This window comes from Piliocolobus tephrosceles, chromosome 5 (assembly GCF_002776525.5).
Source record: "Piliocolobus tephrosceles isolate RC106 chromosome 5, ASM277652v3, whole genome shotgun sequence".
Lineage (NCBI taxonomy): Eukaryota > Metazoa > Chordata > Mammalia > Primates > Cercopithecidae > Piliocolobus > Piliocolobus tephrosceles.
This window is the reverse complement of record NC_045438.1, coordinates 137,004,067-137,026,092: the sequence shown is the minus strand read 5'-3', so window position 1 is coordinate 137,026,092 and position 22,026 is coordinate 137,004,067. Positions and strand designations below refer to the sequence as shown.

At 38.0% G+C, this 22,026-nt stretch overlaps 1 protein-coding gene across 1 annotated transcript in view; it reads left to right on the top strand.

Annotated features, from left to right (window-relative positions):
* The window catches only part of TSBP1 (testis expressed basic protein 1), a 66,739-nt gene extending 59,145 nt beyond the window's left edge, over window positions 1-7,594 (top strand). Inside the window, exons 20-22 of the mRNA XM_026448128.1 lie at window positions 121-135; window positions 6,363-6,882; window positions 7,060-7,594. Of these exons, the coding sequence (XP_026303913.1) occupies window positions 121-135; window positions 6,363-6,882; window positions 7,060-7,594 (1,070 nt within the window). The remainder of the gene's footprint in view (window positions 1-120; window positions 136-6,362; window positions 6,883-7,059) is intronic.
* Window positions 7,595-22,026: the final 14,432 nt, after the last annotated feature.

Sequence of the window (22,026 nt, the reverse complement as noted above, 5' to 3'; positions counted from 1 at the left end):
GAGTTTTATGCTCCCTCCAAGTCCTGTTTCTAAATTCACCTAGGAAGGATACTATTGGAAGGTGGGTTCTTCTTGAGTTAGAAAATCCCCACTGATCTTTCTTTTGTGTTTTGTTTTTAGCACTGACTCCTGTGGGTAAGTTCCATATCTCTTCTCAACTCTGATATTTTACATTGCTTATTATAATTCTTTTGTGACCTGTCTGTTTCTACTTCCAAAATAGAGACCTGTGCTTCTAAGGCTAATTTGAATGTTCCTATCTTCCAGAAACTTCCAAAGTTTTTCTCCCCCCCCTTTCTTTTTGAGACAGGATCTCTCTATGTTGCCCAGGTTGATCTTGAACTCCTGGGCTCAAGTGATCCTCCTGCCTCGGCCTCCCAAAGTGCTGGGATTGCAGGTGTGAGCAACTGTGCCAGGCCCCAAGTTTTTAAAGAACTACTTTTTAAGAGATTGCTGTAGAAGAGATGAAGTTCATATGAAAGGGTGCCACAATCTCTGGCCATCTTCTAGGCTCTGAAAAAGAATCTCCTCCCTGATTCTCAGCAAAACATAATGAAAGGAAGATTGGTTTCTGAATTCCATTAGTTCTTTGCTGGGAATTTAGAACTCTTTTTTAGTTATAGGTGAAGTCCCTCTGAATCATATTAATAGGGGGAAAAAAACTAGTTAAAAACAAAATCCCATCTACTTTCTGTTGCCTTCTAAATAACTACCTTTGAAAGACAGTAGGTATTGAGTATTGACTATGTATTGTACACTGTGCTAGGCACTTACAAAAGTAGCATCTCTTATTCTTACCATATCCCTGCCTGGTAGCTATTATTATTCCCCATTTTACAGATTAGGAAACTAACTCAGATATTTACCCAAGGTTAAAGATTTGGTAAACATTGGTGTCAGGATTTAAACCCAGGATGTCCTATCTCCAAAATACACACCCTTCCCATACTAACACATTGCCTCCTACACTGAATCATGAATGCATTTTTTGTGATTAGTCATGAAACTTGACGGAATGTTTGTAAATACAAATATACATCTACAGAAAAGCTGGATAATTAAATATACACAAAAGGATCCTTTTAAAAATAGAAGACCACATTTAAATCAATGTTTGACTTTTTTAACTGTTTTCTGGATTCAGATTTCTCTCTATTGGGATTACTTAATATATGGCTCAGCTCTTCAAGCAAGGAAACCATACAAAACAAAGCAGAATAATAATGCTTAATTCTGTAAATATATTATCAAAAGAAGCAAATAAGACTTAAACCTAGTGAGACACATATCAAGCATTTCAAACATTCCAAACACTGACACGAACACAAAATACGTCCTTATATTTAATCATGTTTAAGCCTCATTCTTCTCTCTCAGTTCACACTAGAAAGAGAGTGGGTTTGAAGGGAGAGGAAGGCAGAGATGAAGTTGAAAGGGGCAATTAATTTCTTCTTTTTTTTTTTTTTTTTTTTTTACAAATTTCATTCTTGTCGCCCAGGCTGGAGTGCAATGGCACGATCTTGGCTCACTGCAACCTCTACCTCATGGGTTCAAGTGATTCCACTGCCTCAGTCTCCCAAGTAGCTAGGGTTACAGGCGTGTGCCACTATGCCTGGCTAATTTTGTATTTTTAATAGAGACAGGGTTTCACTATGTTGGTCAGGCTGGTCTCGAACTCCTGACCTCCGGTGATCCGCCCGCCTCGGCCTCCCAAAGTGCTGGGATTACAGGCGCAAGCCACCGTGCCCAGCCGGGGAAATTAACTTCTTTTGACTCATGGTACAAGAAACAGTAGGCATTCAAAATAATCATAATGTGTCAACATCCCTCAAATGCTCTCCTCACATAGAAAAAGTGATAGGACTGTGATCTTGTGAGTTTCTCTTACCAAAAAAAAGAAAAAAAAAAAAAAAGGAAAAGGTGGGCTCTGATGATTGATGTTATATGTCAACTTGACTCAGAAGAACCCTGACTAATACAAGGGCTCTGAGAAGGGATCACAGGCCAAGTCTCTTCCCAGAGGTAATAAATTTTTTATGAATACTAATTTTTTAAGTTGCCAGAGAAAAATCCATTTAATCTTTTTTAAAAAATTTTTGTAAAAGATATATTCTTATTGACATATATTTCAAACACATTCTTCCCAATTGATTTTTTTTTTTATATTTCTTTTAAAAAATAGAGATGGGGGTCTCACTATGTTGCCCAGGCTGGCCTCGAACTCCAGGCCTCAAGTGATCCTCCCATTTCAGCCTCCCAAAGTGCTGGGATTACAAGTGTGAGCCACTGCATCTGGCCCCAGTTGATATTTTTAGAAAAAAGAGGTTAAGGTTTAATTCAGTGTTCAAAGAAAGGTTTAAGACAGATTAAACCAACAAACATCATCATCCCAGCAAACTGAGTCTCTTATTTCTCACCTCCTCATTCAACTAATAAGTATATGATATTTTAAAATGTAATTCATAGCCTGAGAACTATAATGATTCATCCCTCTGATACTGAATAGATATTTTACGGTCTAGATCCAATTGTGCTCTCCCTGCCAACCACTGGATTAAGAACCTAAGATTAGTTTCCTAATAAAGCCCACATTCTATTTTCTACATTAAGTATCATTTAGATAGAATTGTTAATGTGATAGCTATTTCATGATATCTTTTAGCTTTAACAAAAATTAATCCAATTTAAAAATTGTAATAATTACTTTTTAATCACCTTGAATGTATTACGATGATCCCCAAAGTCTTGATTAAATCTTTTGATTGTATTAAAATTTTGTAGTGTGGGCTACTGCCTGCAATAAATGTACTTGCAGCCAGAGCTTCCAAGTCTTTATATTATGAAGATTTACACTGTAAGTGTAGGATGATTATGAGGTCCAGGAGAAGGAAAACATGTATGAACTATCTTGAAATCTGGGAGAAGGAAGAAAAGAACTTAGAATGTGGTGGAATAATGATTTGTGGCTTACTTTTGCAATGCAAACTTGAAATAAAAGTGAACCTCACTTTATGGGATAGCTGGATTCCTCAAAAATAAATCCTGTAAATCTAATCTATGTTAATTAAATACAAGATTTAAAAGATGACAGCAAATACATTAAAATAAGGGTATGAAGATTCTATTAGAAGTAACCAGAGGTATTTTTCAGTGTAGTGGGAGAAAGAATAATTTTTTTTAATTCTGTGAAATTAGGAAAGGTGCAGCTAGAATAAACACTGGGTGCTTCAGGAAATCCTATAATACTTAATTTTGGTTTATAAAACCTATATAATTTAGAAGGTAAATTTAGGTTAAAATGAATCACGAAGTATTACACACAATAGCAAATAATTACCCCCAAGAGATAGTAAAACTAAAAATATTCAAAACTTAAGAAAAATCAGCTTATGTGAGGATTACATTCCATGAAATTCTTAAGGTTAGAAGCTTCAATGGAAAAGCATGATCTTACCATTCCACACCACCATACCCCTAAACAAAACAAAACAGTGTCCACTGGTAGCACTGTCGAAGATCAAAATATTCTGAACTATTTTTCTCAATTTAGCAATGCTTGAAATATATTACCACTGATTTTCATTAGGAAATTGAAAATTGATTGTCTAGAATAAAATGTCAGTACCATATTTTAATGAAGAACTGTAAAGGGGGAAATATACAAAAAGGTTCAGAAAACATTACAGCAATTTTCTTAATGTTATTTTTATTTAGATATCAACAGCTGAAAATAATAAAAGAAAACACTAAACTACAACAACCCTTTTGATTTATAATTAGTTTCTTACCTAATACAGGTGTGCCTCATTTTTATAATTGATAAAATTCTGAAGTTATGTGTATGCCAATTTTTCAAATGTCAAACCCTAAATGTAAAAAACGAAAAAGTCCCATAATTCATTTTTAAGCAAGAAAATTTTCCTGTAATTGGCCAGGAGTGGTGGCTCATGCCTGTAATCCCAGCACTTTGGGAGGCCAAGGCAGGTGGATCACCTGAGGTCAGGAGTTCAAGACCAGCCTGACCAACATGGAAAAACCCCATCTCTACTAAAAATACAAAGTTAGCCAGGTGTGGTGGCGCATGCCTGTAATCCCAGCTACTGGGGAGGCTGAGGCAGGAGAATTGCTTGAACTCGAGAGGCGGAGGTTGTGGTGAGCCGAGATCATGCCATTGCACTCCAGTGTGGGCAATAAGAGTGAAACTCCGTCTCAAAACAAAAAAAGAAAAAAAAAAGAAATTTTCCTGTAATACAATCAACCACTCCTGTAAATTATTTGTTGGAAACTAAGAATGCCTTGTCTTGATTGAATTAGAGAGTTTTTTTCCTGTACTGTCTCATTGGGAAGTAGTAATGGCCAATATCTATTGACTGCTTATTGTGTCCCATGCACTGTACTGAGTGCTTTTATTTAGATAACATTATTTAATCTCATAACACCTCTTTGAGGTAGCTACTACTATTGCCCCCATTTTACAGACAGAAAGTAAAGTTTGCCAAAGGTCACCCAGCTAGGCAGGTGTGGGAGGCAGGATTTGAACCAGTCTGTCTCCAAAGGCTATGTTCCTTTAACATTTGTCTATAATATTTAAAAACTCTACAAAGTGAGCAGATCAAACTAAATATAAAAACAGTGAGTCTTTGAGGATTAACCGATTTACCTTAATAAACTCATTAAACCCAGATAACCCAAATAGCAGGAATAGTAAACCTAGGTCTTCTTTTCTTTTTTTTTTTTTAATGAGGTTATTTGAGATGGAGTCTTGCTCTGTCACCCAGACCGGAGTGCAGTGGTGCGATCCCAGCTCACTGTAATCTGCGCCTTCCGGGTTCAAGTGATTCTCCTGCCTCAGCCTCCGGAGTAGCTGGGGTTACAGGCGTGCGCCACCATGCCTGGCTAATTTTTGTATTTTTAGTAGAGATGGGGTTTCACCATGTTGGCCTGGCCGGTCTCCAACTCCTGACCTCAAGTGATCTGCCCACCTTGGCCTTCCGAGGTACTGGGATTACAAGTGTGAGCCACTGCTCCCAGCCCAAGTCTTCTGATTCAGCTTTTTAATAAGATTATTTCTACCATACTAAATATTAAATATTAGATTTCCTCAAAGCAAGACATGCCTCTGCTCCATGGCAAGAACTCACACAACCCCTTGGTGGCTCAGATATTTCTTTTACCTAATTTAAGGAACCATATTACTTAAAAAAAAAAAAAAAAAGCAAATAAAAAATACCTAGCAGAAGCTAATAAATTCAAGTTTGTTAAATCACACAGGAATTGAGACATAACAGCTAATTTACCTGAACACAATCAAAGGACCTGAAATTTTTGCAGAGTTTGCAGATATTGCAAGAAGCAGTCTATGGTAATGATCAAAACTGAACTCTGGAGTCTGACCACTCAGGTTCAAATCCCAGCTCCACCACCTACTGATTACATAACCTTATTCACATTCCTTTAAGCATTCTGTGCCTCAGTTTCTTCATCTGTAAAATGAGGTTAGTAATACCCTACCTGGTTGTTGTGAGTATCAAATGATTTAATACATAAAGTGCTTAGAACAGTGAGTACTTGGTGTGTGATAAGCACTTAGTAATTATCAGCTAGTACTGCATAATAAGATATGCTTTTATTCAATATGGAAAGCATATTTGAGTTTCCTTTTTCAATCTTGAGAAATATAATTATTGCTTCCTCCCACAATTTTTCCTTAAAATAAATTCTATTTCTTTTCAGAATACATCCTCTGTTAGCCACTAAGCATTATTCATTAGCCATAATCCACTGAACAAATGTCAGTTCATTTACAATACGTTTCCTTTTCTCTCATTAGTCTTCCAAATTATTGAAAATAGTACAGAATTTGGCTGGGCGCAGTGGCTCACGCCTGTAATCCCCAGCACTTTGGGAGGCTGAGGTGGGCAGATCACAAGGTCAGGAGATCGAGACCATCCTGGCAAACATGGTGAAACCCGGTCTCTACTAAAAATAGAAAAAAAAAAAAATTAGCCAGGCGTGGTGGCGGGCGCCTGTAGTCCCAGCTACTCGGGAGGCTGAGGCAGGAGAATGGTGTGAACCTGGGAGGAGGAGCTTGCAGTGAGCGGAGATGCACCACTGCACTCCCGCCTGGGCAACGGAGCAAGACTCCGTCTCAAAAAAAAAAAGAAAAGAAAAGAATCCAGAATTGTATTGATACTTTTATTATTTTATGTATAGAGAGCCATCATTTTAGATAACTTGAGATTCAGAAAAATTTCAGTTTTTCAGTTTTAAGACAAAAAAAGGAATCAGTATCAAGGGGAAAAAAATAGAAATAAAGAGAAAATACTTGCTATCTAAATCATGCCCTCTTGTTGTATGCTCAGTTATATTAACAGGTTACATGGATGAAGAACTTGCAAAAAAATCTTGTTCCAAAATCCAGATTCTAAAAAGTGGAGGCACTGCAAGGTCTCAGAATAGACAAGAAGAAAACAAGGAAGCACTAAAGAATGACATCATATTTACAAATTCTGTTGAATCCTTGAAATCAACACACATAAAGGAGCCAGAAAGAGAAGGAAAAGGCACTGATTTAGAGAAAGACAAGATAGGAATGGAGGTCAATATAGACAGTGATGCTAGAATACCAAAAAGACAGGAAACCCAACTAAAAATCAGTGAGACGAGTGTACCAAAAGGACAGGGAGCCCAAATAAAGAAGAGTGTGTCAGGTGTACCAAGAGGACAGGAGTCCCAAGTAAAGAAGAGTGAGTCAGGTGTACCAAAAGGACAAGAAGCCCAGGTAACTAAGAGTGGGTTGGTTGTACTGAAAGGACAAGAAGCCCAGGTAGAGAAGAGTGAGATGGGTGTGCCAAGAAGACAGGAATCCCAAGTAAAGAGTGAGTCGAGTGTACCAAAAGGACAAGAAGCCCAGGTAACGAAGACTGGGTTGGTTGTACTGAAAGGACAGGAAGCCCAGGTAGAGAAGAGTGGGTTGGTTGTACTGAAAGGACAGGAAGCCCAGGTAGAGAAGAATGAGATGGATGTGCCAAGAAGACAGGAATCCCAAGTAAAGAAGAGTGAGTCGGGTGTCCCAAAGGGACAAGAAGCCCAGGTAAAGAAGAGTGTGTCAGTTGTACTGAAAGGACAGGAAGCCCAGGTAGAGAAGAGTGAGTTGAAGGTACCAACAGGACAAGAAGGCCAAATAGAGAACAGTGAGGCAGATGTGCCAAAGGAACAGGAGGTCCAAGAAAAGAAGAGTGAGGCAGGTGTACAGAAAGGACCAGAATCCCAAGTAAAGAACACTGAAGTGAGCGTACCAGAAACACCGGAATCCCAACTAAAGAAGAGTGAGTCAGATATAATAAAAGGACAGGAAGCCCAAGAAAAGAAGGAGAATTTTGAGGATAAAGGAAATAATGATAAAGAAAAGGAGAGAGATGCAGAGAAAGATCCAGGTAAAAAAGAAAAAGATGATAAAAACACAAAAAGTGACAAAGGAAAGGGCAAAGTTAAAGGAAAGCAAGAATCAGAAATCAGTGGTGAAAAATCAAAAGGCTCAAAAAGGGCGAAGGCAAGTAAAGGAAAGAAGTACAACAAAAAAGCAGAAGAGTAAGGATATGTTTTTTAAAGGCCCATAAGACAAGTGATTATTATGATTCCCACCCTCCAGATACAAACCATATCCCAGCCATTGCCTAAACAGATTATAATTATAAAATCCCTTTCATCTTCATATCACAGATTCTGCTCTTCAGAAGTGTCACCCTTTTTAATCTCTTAGTCACAAACCTCAGTTTCCAAATATTTGTTTTATAAGTTAATACATATATGATTCCTTCAAGAAAGACTGGATACTTTCTGAAGTAAAACATTTTAATTAAAGAAATATATAGTAATATCCTTTGACAAGTATGTCTATGATAGCCTCTCCAACAAGTTAACCAGTAACTCCTCATGGCAGGCCCAATGTTTGCAAGGCGCTGGTCTAGCAATAAGGGGTGTACAGAAAAACACAAGTCAGAGCTCCTGCAATCAAGTAGCTTACAATATATATAGTGATATACGTATACATGGCAATTTTTTAAGTAAGATCTAAGTTACAAAAAATAGTTTAGAGGGACAGCATAATCCGTCGTGGGATGAGAAAGTAGAGGTGATAACTTCATGGGGAAGGGAGTAGTGGTATATGTTATGTCACAGCAGATGGATAAGATGTTGATATGCTGAGTGAATTACAACAAGTAAAAGAAAGGCAAAGGGTTAAAGGCTGTCATGCCATGCTCCAGGTGCAGTAGGCAATTTTGCTGTTACGGCAGTTTGAAAAGGAGACTATAAAGGGATTTGAAAAACAAGCCAGGAATTTATATTTTCCTCTTCAGGCAGCTGGAAGCATTCCACAATGTTTGAGACACAGAGTGAAATGAATAAGGTTGTATCATTTTAAAAATAGTTGCTCTTGTGATTGTGAAAAATAAGATTAAAAAAAGAAACATCATAGGTAGTAAATCTAATTAAGAAGTACTTGGAGTAAGTAATGGAAAGAGAATAAATAGAAGAAAATTCAAAGAATCACTACTTCATGATGACTGCATAGGAGTAAGGAAAAGTAAAAAAAAACAAACAAACAATAGTTTCAAAACTTTTGAAACTAGGTAACAAACAAACTAGGAAATCGTTTGAGGGACAGGGAGGGAATAACAAATTGTTGTTTTAAGGGGAAAAGCAATAACATTTGTCATTCAGGAGATATCTGGAATTAGATGAGTACAAGCAAGAGTGAATTCTTCAAAGCAGAAAGTACAGGACTAACAAAAGCAGAAGTCCAAGGACTGAGTTTGTTATATGTAACATATCGAAGAAATTTAACTAAGGGATAGGAAGATATAAGGAAAACCTGTATAGTGGAATGTTCCAATTATTAAGGAAGATTACAGTTTTGAGAAAAAAATGAATGATTAAAGGATAACTGAAACTTCAAGGAAAATAAGGACTGAAAGAACACTGTAGTTGGTATTTGGAGACGACTAATGAACTTCTCAAGAGCACTTTCCAAAGAAGGTAGCTAGGAGAAGGAAGGTAAGCAGGAAGAATATAGAGATACAAGTAAGTAGCTGTGGGATGTGCCTCTCAAACATCCGAAAGAGTTAATTTATTTTAGTCTATTTTTAAATAATCATTTTTAGAAATTTTACTTTTATACTGTTCAATTCTGTGCTGGTTAGCCCACACCCTGAATATTACATTCAGCTCAATCATGGGATGTGGATAAACTAAATGCCTTCAGGAGAGAAAGACTCAAGTGAGCAGGAAGTTGCAGAATTTCCCTGGGAAATCAAATATGAGGAAACAATGAGAATTACATTCAAATAGGTGAAAGTTCATAATGGATTAGAATATTTTGTATAGCCCCAAAGAAATGAGATCAGTGGGCCGGGCGCGGTGGCTCACGCCTGTAATCCCAGCACTTTGGGAGGCCGAGGCGGGCGGATCACAAGGTCAGGAGATCGAGACCACGGTGAAACCCCGTCTCTACTAAAAATACAAAAAATTAGCCGGGCGCGCGGCGGGCGCCTGTAGTCCCAGCTACTAGGGAGGCTGAGGCAGGAGAATGGCGTGAACCCAGGAGGCGGAGCTTGCAGTGAGCCGAGATCCGGCCACTGCACTCCAGCCTGGTGGACAGAGTGAGACTCCATCTCAAAAAAAAAAAAAAAAAACAGAAATGAGATCAGTGAATGGAAGGTACAAAGTAACAAATTTTATCTTTGTAATAAGGAGAAGCAGAGGCCCAAAGAGTTTAAGCAAGAGTTTAAGGCTCATTCAGTGAGAATGCCACAAAGGAGACTCAGGAAACAGCTGAATAATTGGAATAAATTATCTTTATGGTCCCTTCCAAATAGACTTCCTGAGAGTCTGTAATTCTAGTTATCGAATTCTTTGGACTAACTAGATGTCTCCAAGGAATCTTTTCATATTGATATGCTATTCTTTAGCGATGTTTGATGAAAAAAGGAGAGAAACCAGACATTAGTCTCTGCCCAAAGTGTAAAATGTTTCATAAATATTTCAGGCTACCCAACCACAACCTTAAAAGAGTATCTCCACAATTTCTAGCACAATCTAATCCACTGTATGGCTGTCTACTGTGTTCTCACAGCCCTGCCACAGGTATGGAAGCCTATGTTAATTTTAAAAGTCACAGAATCCTCAGGTCTTTGATGAGCTGCATAGGTTTGGCAAAACTGAGTTGCCAGAGAGAGGGAGTGAGAGAGAAGAGGATGGAAGACAGATATTGAACATGGATTTTAATATTGTAAATTGCTTTTGTCATCTGCGGAAAATACACAGAGATTTTACCAGCCTTAGTTGACATATCTTTTACACACATTATGCTGTTATCAGGGAAAATTTTTGACCAGAAATATTTTCACATAGTTAAAAGTATTAGATTTTCATCATACTCACGTCATTTTTTTCAGCCTCTGTGGTCCATCTGACAGCTAACTAGTAGGTTGTTTTGTTTGTTTGTTTGTTTTTCCTCACTGTTTACCCAGGCTAGAGTGCAGTGCCATGATCTTGGCTCACTGCAACCTTCTCCTCCTGGGTTCAAGCGATTCTCATGCCTCAGCCTCCTGAGTACCTGAGATTACAGGGGTGCATCACCAAGCCCAGCTAATTTGTGTATTTTTAGTAGAGATGGGGTTTCACCATGTTGGCCAGGCTGGTCTCAAACTCCTGACCTCGGGTGATCCACAGCCTCAGCCTCCCAAAGTGCTGGGATTACAGGCGTGAGCCACTGTGCCCGGCCACTACTAGGTTTTAGAAGGGTATGACTAATGTAACTTCTCTCAGATTTCTGGTAAGAAGCAGGGACCCTGTCAAGGCAATTACTAAAAAACAATAGATAGGCTTCAGCAACCCAGCTCAGCTGACTCCATATCTGGGTGTATGTGCCAATGAAGCAAGAATTCAGAAGAGACAGATCTATAGAAACCTTCCTGTATCTTCTCCATAACTTCTAACCTGGGATCAAAACATTTGCGCCCCCACTAGGTCTTTGAAGGCAAGTAAATCATACAATAGAATACTCCAACTATAAAAATTTTGTGGCCGGGAGCGGTGGCTCAAGCCTGTAATCCCAGCTACTCGGGAAGCTGAGGCAGGAGAATGGCGTAAACCTGGGAGGCGGAGCTTGCAGTGAGCCGAGATCCGGCCACTGCACTCCAGCCTGGGCGACAGAGCGAGACTCCGTCTCAAAAAAAAAAAAATTTGTGGACCATTTTCTAAAGGCCACTGAAAAACTGACAAATTTAAAGCAATTGTTAGCCCTCCTGTAAAGATATAGATGTGGAAATCTTAAAGGACCCCAAAAAAAGAAAGGAAAAAGGACAAGCTATCAAAATGACACCATGTTTAACAAAATGATGAAAATTTTAAGAAAATACATAAATATGTACTTCTAAGATAGTGACAATATAAAAGTAGGAATGTGAAACTTACCTTAAGAAATCAATAATAAATTTTGTTTTGCAAATAAACTAATACAAATGTCAAATGTCCTGTTCACAAGAATGGAATGGAAGTCAATTCAATTAGTCGTTTTTCATTTAGGAGCAGAACATAGGAAAGAAAAGCAGAAAGGTGAGTTTAGAGATAATGAAACTGAATGAGAAACACAAAACATTAGGAAACAATTTATGTAAAATCAGTTAATGCAGCTCCTATCCCAATTAAAGACTCCCTGAGTTAGTATTGCATTAAAAATGCAATTTCCTGGCCAGGCGTGGTGGCTCATGCTTGTAATCCCAGCACTTTGAGAGGCCGAGGCAGGTGGATCATGAGGTCAGGAGTTCAAGACCAGCCTGGCCAACATGGAGAAACCCCGTCTCTACTAAAAATACAAAAATTAGCCAGGCGTGGTGGCGCACACCTGTAGTCCCAGCTACTCAGGAGGCTGAGGCAGGAGAATTGCTTGAACCCGGGAGGCAGAAGTTACAGTGAGCCGAGATCGTGCCACTGCACTCCAGCCTGGGCAACAGAGTGAGACTCCATCTCAAAAAGTTAAAATTAAAAAATGCAATTTCCCATTTTCCCCTAAATATCTCTCACCCTAGGTTATAACTGACATATCAAGGAAGTGAATACAGGGAACTGGGAAAGGGGACAAGACATAGAAGGAAAAAACAGGATCCAAAGGAACAAAAGAATAAGCTGAAAAATTAATCAAAATATTCAGTTTTATATTTGATGAGATTCCTTTACTTTCCCCCTTAAAAACAATCAGGAATAGAAAAAAAACAACTAGTGTTCCTACATTCTACTTGAGAAGTTCCAATTGTGGTTTTGAAGAAATCCAAGCCTGTAATCCTAGTGTTTCAGGAATAAAGACACTCTTATCTATCATCATCCAGAAGCTTGAGCACTTGCCAAGACCCGGAAGTCAAACTTGAGATGCCATACTACAGATTATACACATTGTAAGCTAGGTCTCAATAAATGTTCTATTTAAATCTGTATTAAGTTTCTCTCTTCAAAAATTAAAAACTCACAGTCTTAACTTCCTATGAATCTTTCCACATCTTAATCCATGTTTATATAAAAATGTATGCAAATATGAGTATATGTAGGAATTTTTTTCTAAAAATGGGGTCAAACTATATACATAATTCTGCAACTTGTTTTCTTCACCTAACAATACATCACGGACAACAGCACATCAATCTAACATTTTAATAGCATAGCATCCAGTAGTGTGTATGAATTACTGCTTATTCAACCGTTTCCTTAAAGATAGACATTTAGCTTGTTTCCAGCCTTTTGCCTTTGGCTAAATGATTCTGCCATTGCCAAATGATACTGCAATAAACATCTCTATATATGATCAGGATTGTATTTCTCTAGGATAGATTTCCAGAAGTAGATTAGAACTGCCAGATCAAAAGAAATATGTATTTTAACGTTAATGGACATTACCTAATTACTTTTCCCAAAATTTGTAATAATTCACATTCTTACAGGAATATATGAGAGTCCTATCTTCCCCATACTTGCACTGGTGCTGGAAGCGGTAGCTATTTTTAATTTTTGTCTATTGAGAAAAGTGGTATCTAACTGTTCCTTTAATTGTATTTTCCTGACTACTAGTGAAACTGAACATTTTTTCATAAGTTTAACGGTATTTTGAATTTTCTCTCCTGTGATTTAATTGCTTTTCAAACTGGTGATTTGCCCTTTGTCTTTCTCAGTTTTATGCGTTTTTGCATATTAAGTTTTTATCTGCCATTTGTGCTGAAAATATGTTTTCCCAATCTACTCATTCTTTCTCTACATCCAATTCATCAACCTGTACCCTAAAATTATATCTTGAATCTGACTACTACTCATTTCCTTCATCAAGATGTCCAAACCATTGCCATATCTCACCTGCATTGCTGCATTGCTGTGCCTGCTTCCAAACTGAGCTTCTCAATCTCACTCCCCACTCCCAACAGAATCGCGCTTTCAAAATGTAAATCAGATGAGGTCACTTCTCTACTCAAAACTCTCCAAAGACCAACCCCCATCAGTGTAAAAGTTGAAAATTGTTTTTTGTTTGTTTGTTTGAGACAGGATCTCGAGCTGTTGCCCAGGCTCAAGTGCACTGGCATGATCACAGCTCACTGCAACCTCAACCTCCCGGGCTCAAGCAATCCTTCCATTTGGCCTCCTGAGTAGTTGGGAATACAAATGCATGCCACCATGCCCGACTAATTTTTTATTTTTTAGGTTTGGTAGAGATGAGGTCTTATGTTGCCCAGGCTGGTCTCAAACTCCTGGACTCAAGCAACCCTCCCGCCTCAGCCTCCCAAAGTGCTGGGATTAGGCTGAGTCACCACGTCCAGCTTCATGAAAGTTCTTATCACGGCCTTCAAGGCCTTACAGTATCTAGCTTCTGACTTCTCCTCTAGCCTCATCACCCACTCTCCATCTCCCTTCCATTGCCGCAGCCACACCGGCCTCCTCATTTCTCCTCATGCCTGCCAAGCATGTTCTTGCTTCAGAATCAGCCTGAACACTCCCCCTCAAACATATGCACTACTCGATTATTTTAAGAAATATGCTTAAATTTGACTACCCTAACTAAAACAGTACCCCCCATTCTCTGTCTCTTTGCCCTGGTATATCTTTATTCCTAGCATTTATCGCCTGACATCATATATTTATTTTTGTTTACTGACTTTCTGCCCCACACGAATGTAAACTCTAAGGGACTTTGTTCACTGCAGAATCTCCAGTGCTTAGAAAAGTGCTTCACACATAGTAGATGCTCATCAAAGATTTGTTAACTGAAATGAAGTAAATTAAATGAAGGTACATTTTACTATACAACAATGTATTTCATCTAGTCAAATGTGTCTGCCTTATCCTCGGTAACTTCTGGGCTTTCTAAAGGGTCTCTTTGGAATGCATATACACAATTAGTGAGAATGTAAGTTAGTCCAGCCACTGTGGAAAGCAGTTTGGATATTTCTCAAAGAACTAAAGGTAGAACTACCATTTGGCCCAGCAATCCCATTACCACAGGCATGTATACTCAAAAATTATTCTACCAAAAAGACACGTGCATTCATATATTCATCGCAGTGCTATTCACTATAGCAAAGACATGGAATCAACTTAGGTGCCCATCAGTAGTGGACTGGATAAAGAAATGTGGTACATATATACCATGGAATACTACTCAGCCATTAAATAGAATGAAATGTCCTTTGCAGTCACACGGATGCAGCTGGAGGCCATTATCCTATGCTAATTAACACAGAAACAAAACCAAATACGGCATGTTCTCACAAGTGGGAGCTACACATTGGGTACACATGAACATAAAGATGGGAACAATAGATACTGGAGACAAGAAGAGAGCGGAAGAAGGGAGGAAGACAAGGGTTGAAAATCTACCTATTGGCTACTGTGCTCACTACCTGGGTGACAGGATCATTCATATTCCAAACCTCAGCATTACACAATATACACAGGTAACAAACCTGCACATGTATTTGCTGAATCTTAAAAAAAGTTGAAAAAATAAATAAATAAATAAATAAATAGTCTTCTTGACTACTGTGGTACACATATTTATATTCACTTAATTTTTTCTATTTTACAATTTTTATTTTCTATTTCTTTTTTACAATTAAATATTTAATCCATTTTGTTATGGTGCGAACAGAGGTTTCACTTTTTTTCCTTCCTGACAGATACCAAATTATGTCAGCAACATTTGTAGAATCAACTATTCTTTTTCCACTAAATTGTGCATTCTCAACAGGGGCAACATTGCCCTCCAAGGGTCAAAAACGAGTTCCAGGTGGATCAAGAAATCCAGTGATTTATTGTGATTTACTCTTTTCAGGTACAAATCACAGATGTTCAGTATCCTGAGACTTTGCTGAAGTTGTTTATCAGCTTATGTATAAAGTACATAAACAGATATATAGACAATAAAATACACAAGCAGACACACAGTATATTGGTAATATTACAGTTTTGTAAAGTGAGGCAATTAGGATAAAAATGTCATATCATACCGCTTCAATTATACAGGGTATATGAAAAGTTTGAGTATCTATTAAACATGTCTTATTCTACTCTTTTTTCATTGTTTTCTTGGCTCTTTTGGAATATGTTCTGCCATATGAACTTTAATTTTACCTGACTCCCCTCAAAAAAAAAAAATAGCATTCTGACTGAAAATGAGTTATCTATTTGGAGCTATTTGACATTATTGTTATTATTGAAGTCACTCCACGCAGAAATGTTGTATGAGTCTTCATTGGTTTAGGTCTTCATATTGGTGCTTTCACAAGACTTTACAGTGGTGCTTTCTCAAAAGTTTAGATTTCTTCATATTAGTTCTTGTTATATTTACTCCTACGTACCTGTAATGTTTTGTTGTCATTGTAAGTGGGATTTTTACATTTTTTAAATTAATTTTAAAAAGTATAGAGAAAAGTAATTCATTTTTTATATTTTCAGACTCTCATATTATTACTAATAGTTTTCTGGCCATTTTTTGGATTTTTTAGTATACTGTGGAAAGAGATACAATTTTGCTTTATACAATTTACATTTACACATTCTTAGTATGTGTTCTGTGTATATAGAATCCAGATTTTTCCAGAAGAATAATTTTTTATCAATTTTAATGATATTCTTTCTTTTTTTATTATTATACTTTAAGTTCTGGGATACATGTGCAGAACGTGCAGGTTTGTTACATAGGTATTCATGTGCCATGGTGGTTTGCTGCACCTATCAATCTGTCATGTAGGTTTTAAGCCCCACATGCATTAGGTATTTGTCCTAATGCTCTCTCTCCTCTTGACAGGCCCCGGTGTGTGATATCTCCCTTCCTGTGTCCAGGTGTTGTCATTGTTCAACTCACTCTTATGAGCAAGAACATGCAGTGTTTAGTTTTCTGTTCCTGTGTTAGTTTGCTAAAAATGATGTTTTACAGCTTCATCCATGTCCCTGCAAAGAACATGAACTCATTCTTTTTTATGACTGCATAGTATTCCATGGTATATATGTGTCACATTGTCTTTATCTAGTCTATCATTGATGGTCATTTGGGCTGGTTCCAAGTCTTTTCTATTGTAAATAGTGCTGCAATAAACATATGTGTGCATGTGTCTTTATAGTAAAATGATTTATAATCCTTTTGGGGATATACCCAGTAATGGGATTGCTGGTTTTAGATACTTGAGGAATCACCACACTGTTTTCCACAATGGTTGAACTAATTTACACTCCCACCAACAGTGTAAAAGTGTTCCTGTTTCTCCACAGCCTCTCCACATCTGTTGTTTCCTGACTTTTTAATGATTGCCATTGTAACTGGCATGAGATGGAATCTCATTGTGGTTTTGATTTGCATTTCTCTAATGACCAGTGATGATGAGCTTTTTTCATATGTTTCTTGGCCACATAAATGTCTTCTTTTGAGAAGTGTCTGTCTGTTCATATCCTTCGCCCACGTTTTGATGAGGTTGTTTTGTTTTCTTATACATTTGTTTAAGTTCCTTATAGGTTCTGGATATTAGACCTTTGTCAGATGGATAGATTGCAAAAATTTTCTCCCATTCTATAGGTTGCCTGTTCACTCTGATGATAGCTTATTTCGCTGACAGAAGCTCTTTAGTTTAATTAGATCCCATTTATCAATTTTGGCTTTTGTTGCCATTGCTTTTGGTGTTTTAGTCATAAAGTCTTTTTTGCCCATGCCTATTTCCTGAATGGTATTGCCTAGGTTTTTTTCTAGGGTTTTTATGGTTTTAGGTTTTCTGTTTAATTGTTTAATCAGGTAATTTTTGTATAAGGTGTAAAGAAGGGGTCTAGTTTCAGTTTTCTGCATATGGCTAGCCAGTTTTCCCCAAAACATTTATTAAATAGGAAATCCCTTCCCCATTGCTTTTGTCAGGTTTGTCAAAGATCAGATGGTTGTAGATGTGTGGTGATATTTCTGAAGCCTCTGTTCTGTTCTCTTGGTCTACATATAGTTTTTGGTACCGGTACCATGCTCTTTTAGTTACTGTAGCCTTGTAGTATAGTTGGAAGTCATGTAACATGATGCCTCCAGCTTTGTTCTTTTTGCTTAGGATTGTCTTGGCTATACGGGCCCTTTTTTGTTCCATATGAAATCTGAAGTAGTTTTTTCTAATTCTGTGAAGAAAGTCAATGGTAGCCTGATGGGAATAACATTGAATCTGTAAATTACCGTGGGCCGTATGGCCATTTTCACAATATTGATTCTTCCTATCCATGAGCATGGAATGTTTTTCCATTTGTTTGTGTCCTGTCTTATTTCCTTGAACAGTGGTGTGTAGTTCTCCTTGAACAGGTCCTTCATGTCCCTTATAAATTGTATTTCTAGGTATTTTATTCTCTTTGTAGCAACTGGGAGTTCATTCATGATTTGGCTGTCTGTCTATTATTGGTGTATAGAATGCTTGTGATTTTTGCACATTGATTTTGTATCCGGAGACTTTGCTGAAGTTGCCTATCAGCTTAAGAAGTTTTGGGGCTGAGACGATGGGGTTTTCTAAATATACAATCAGGTCATCTGCAAACAGAGACAATTTGACTTCCTCTCTTCCTATTTGAATATGCTTTATTGCTTTCTCTTGCCTGACTGGCCTGGCCAGAATTTCCAATATTATGTTGAACAGGAGTGGTGAGAGACAGCATCCTTGTCTCGTGCCAGTTTTCAAAGGGAATGCTTCCAGCTTTTGCCCAGTCAGTATGAAATTGGCTGTGGGTTTGTCATAAATAGCTCTTATTAGTTTGAGATATGTTTCAACAATACCTAGCTTATTGAATGTTTTTAGCATGAAGGGGTATCAAATTGTATTAAAGGCCTTTTCTGCATCTATTGAGATAATAATGTGGTTTTTGCCATTGATTCTGTTCATGTGATGGATTACATTTATTAAGTTGCATATGTTGAACCAGCCTTGCATCCCAGGGATGAAGTCTACTTGATCATGGTGGATAAGCTTTCTGATGTGCTGCTGGATTCAGTTTGTGTGTATTTTACTGAGGATTTTTGCATCAATCTTCATCAGATATATTGGCCTGAAATTTTCTTTTTTGTTGTGTCTCTGCCAGGTTTTGATATCAGGATGATGCTGGCCTCATAAAATGAGTTAGGGAGGAGTCCCTCTTTTTTTATTGTTTGGAATAGTTTCAGAAGGAATGGCACCAGCTCCTCTTTGTACCTCTGGTAGAATTCAGCTGTGAATCCGTCTGGTCCTGGGCTGTTTTTTTTTTTTTTTTTTTTGTGGGGGGGGGTGGTAGTGGTAGGCTATTAATTACTGCCTCAATTTCAGAACTTGTTACTGGTCTATTCAGGGACTCAACTTCTTCCTGATTTAGTCTAGAGAGGGTGTATGTGTCCAGGAATTTATCCATTTCTTCTAGATTTTCTCTTTTATTTGTGTAGAGGTGTTTATAGTATTCTCTGATGGTAGTTTGTATTTCTGTGGGATCAGTGGTGATTTCCCCTATATCATTTTTTATTGCATCTATTTGATTCTTCTCTCTTTTCTTCATTAGCCTGGCTAGAGGTCTATTAATCTTTTCAAAAATCCAGCTCCTGTATTCATTGATCTTTTGAAGGGATCTTTGTGTCTGTATCTCTTTCAGTTCTGCTCTGATCTTAGTTATTCCTCGTCTTCTGCTGGCTTTTGAATGTGTTTGCTCTTGCTTCTCTAGTTCTTTTCATTGTGATGGTAGGGTGTCTATTTTAGATCTTTCCCATTTTCTGATGTGGACATTTAGTGCTATAAATTTCCCTCTAAACACTGCTTTAGTGGTGTTTCAGAGATTCTGGTACATTGGGTCTTTGTTCTGATTGGTTTCAAAGAACTTATTTCTGCCTTAATTTCATTATTTACCCAGTAGTCATTCAGGAGCAGGTTGTTCAGTTTCCATGTAGCTGTGTGGTTTTGAGGGAGTTCTTAATCCTGAGTTCTAATTTGATTGCACTGTGGTCTGAGATACTGTTTGTTATGATTTCCATTCTTTTGCATTTGCTGAGGAGTGTTTAACTTCCAATTATGTAGTTGATTTTAGAATAAGTTCTTTGTGGTGCTGAGGAGAATGTATATTTTGCTGATTTGGGGTGGAGAGTTCTGTAGATGTCTATTAGGTCTGCTTGGTCCAGAGCTGAGTTCAAGCCTTGAATATCCTTGTTAATTTTCTGTCTCGTTGATCTGTCTAATATTGACAGTGGGGTGTTAAAATCTCCCAGTATTATTGTGTGGAGTCTAAGTCTCTTTACAGGTCTCTAAGAACTTGCTTTATGAATCTGGGTGCTCTTGTATTGGATGCACATATATTTAGGATAGTTAGCTCTTCTTGTTGCATTGATCCCTTTACCATTATGTGATGCCCTTCTTTGTCTCTTTTGATCTTTGTTGGTTTAAAATCTGTGTTTTATCAGAGACTAGGATTGCAACACGTGCATTTTTTTTCTTTCCATTTGCTTGGTAAATATTCTTCCATCCCTTTATTTTGAGCCTATGCATGTCTTTGCAAGTGAGATGGATCTCCTGAATACAGCACACTGATGGGTCTTGACTCTTTATCCAATCTGCCAGTCTGTGTCTTTTAATTGGGGCATTTAGACCATTTACATTTAAGGTTAATATTGTTATGTGTGCACTTGGACACAGGGTGGGGAACATCACACACTGGGGCCTGTCGTGGGGTGGGGGCAGTGGGGAGGGATAGCCTTAGGAGGAATACCTAAAGTAAATGACGAATTAATGGGTGCAGCACACCAACATGGCATATGTATACATATGTAACAAACCTGCATGTTGTGCACATGTACCCAAGAACTTAAAGTATAATAAAAATAATAATAATAATAATATATATTGTTATGTGTGAATTTGATCCTGTCCCCATGATGCTAGTTATTTTGCACATTAGTTGATGCAGTTTCTTCATAGCGTCATTGGTCTTTATATTTTGGTGTGTTTTTGCATTGGCTGGTACTGGTTTTTCCTTTCCATATTTAGTGCTTCCTTCAGGAGCTCTTTTAAGGTAGGCCTGGTGGTGACAAAATCCCTCAGCATTTGCTTGTCTGTAAAGGATTTTATTTCTCCTTCCCTTATGAAGCTTAGTGTAGCTGGATATAAAATTCTGGGTGGAAAATTCTTTTCTTTAAGAATGTTAAGTATTGGCCCCCACTCTCTTCTGGCTTGTAGGGTTTCTGCAGAGAGAGCCACTGTTAAGTCTGATGGGTTTCCCTTTATAGGTAACCTGACCTTTCTCTCTGGTTGCCCTTAACATTTTCTCCTTCATTTCAGCCTTGGAGAATCTGATGATTATGTGTCTTGGGGTTGCACCTCTCAGGGAATATCTTTGTGGTGTTCTCTGTATTTCCTGAGTTTGAATGCTAGCCTGTCTTGCTAGGCTGTGGAAGTTCTCCTGGATAATATCCTGAAGCTTGTTTTCCAACGTGGTTCCATTATTCCTGTCACTTTTAGGTACACCAATAACTTGTAGGTTTGGTCTTTTCATGTAGTCCCATACTTCCTGGAGGCTTTGTTCATTCCTTTTCATTCTTTTTTCTCTAATCTTGTCTTCACACTTTATTTCATTAAATTGATCTTCAATTTCTGATATCCTTTCTTCTGCTTCATTGATCTTGCTATTGATACTTGTGTATGCTTCACAAAGTTCTTGTGCTATGTTTTTCAGCTCCATCAGGTCATTTATATTCTTCTCTGAACTGGTTATTCTAGTTAGCAGTTCCTGTAACCTTTTATCAAAGTTCTCAGTTTCCTTGCATTAGCTCAGAGCAGTTTGTTATTACGCACTTTCTGAAGTCTACTTCTGTCAATTCGTCAAACTCATTCTCTGTCCAGTTTTGTGCCCTTGCTGGAGAGGAGTTGCAATCATTTGGAGGAGCAGAGGCATTCTGGTTTTTGGAATTTTCAGCATTTTTATGCTGGTTTTTCCTCATTTTTGTGGATATATCTACCTTGATCTTTGATGTTGATGACCTTGGATGCAGTTTTTGTGTGGGCGTCCTTTTTGTTGATGTTGATGTTATTGTTTTCTTTTTTTTTTTTTTTTTTTTTGACAGTCTTGCTCTGTTGCCCAGGCTGGAGTGCAGTGGCACGTGATCTCAGCTCACTGCAACCTCCACCTTCCAGATTCAAGTGATTTTCCCACCTCAGCTTCCCAAGTAGCTGGGACTACAGGTGCACACCACCATGTCCAGCTACTTTTTGTATTTTTAGTAGAAACGGGGTTTCACCATATTAGCCAGGCTGGTCTCAAACTCCTGTCCTCGTGATTTGCCCGCCTCAGCCTCCCAAAGTTCTGGGATTACAGGCATGAACCACCATGCCCAGCCAATGTTATTGCTTTCTGTTTGTTAGTTTTCCTTCTAACAGTTAGGCCCCTCTTCTGCAGATCTGCTGGAGTTTGCTGGAGGTCCACTACACACCCTATTTGCCAGGATATCACTAGTGGAGTCTGCAGAACAGCAAA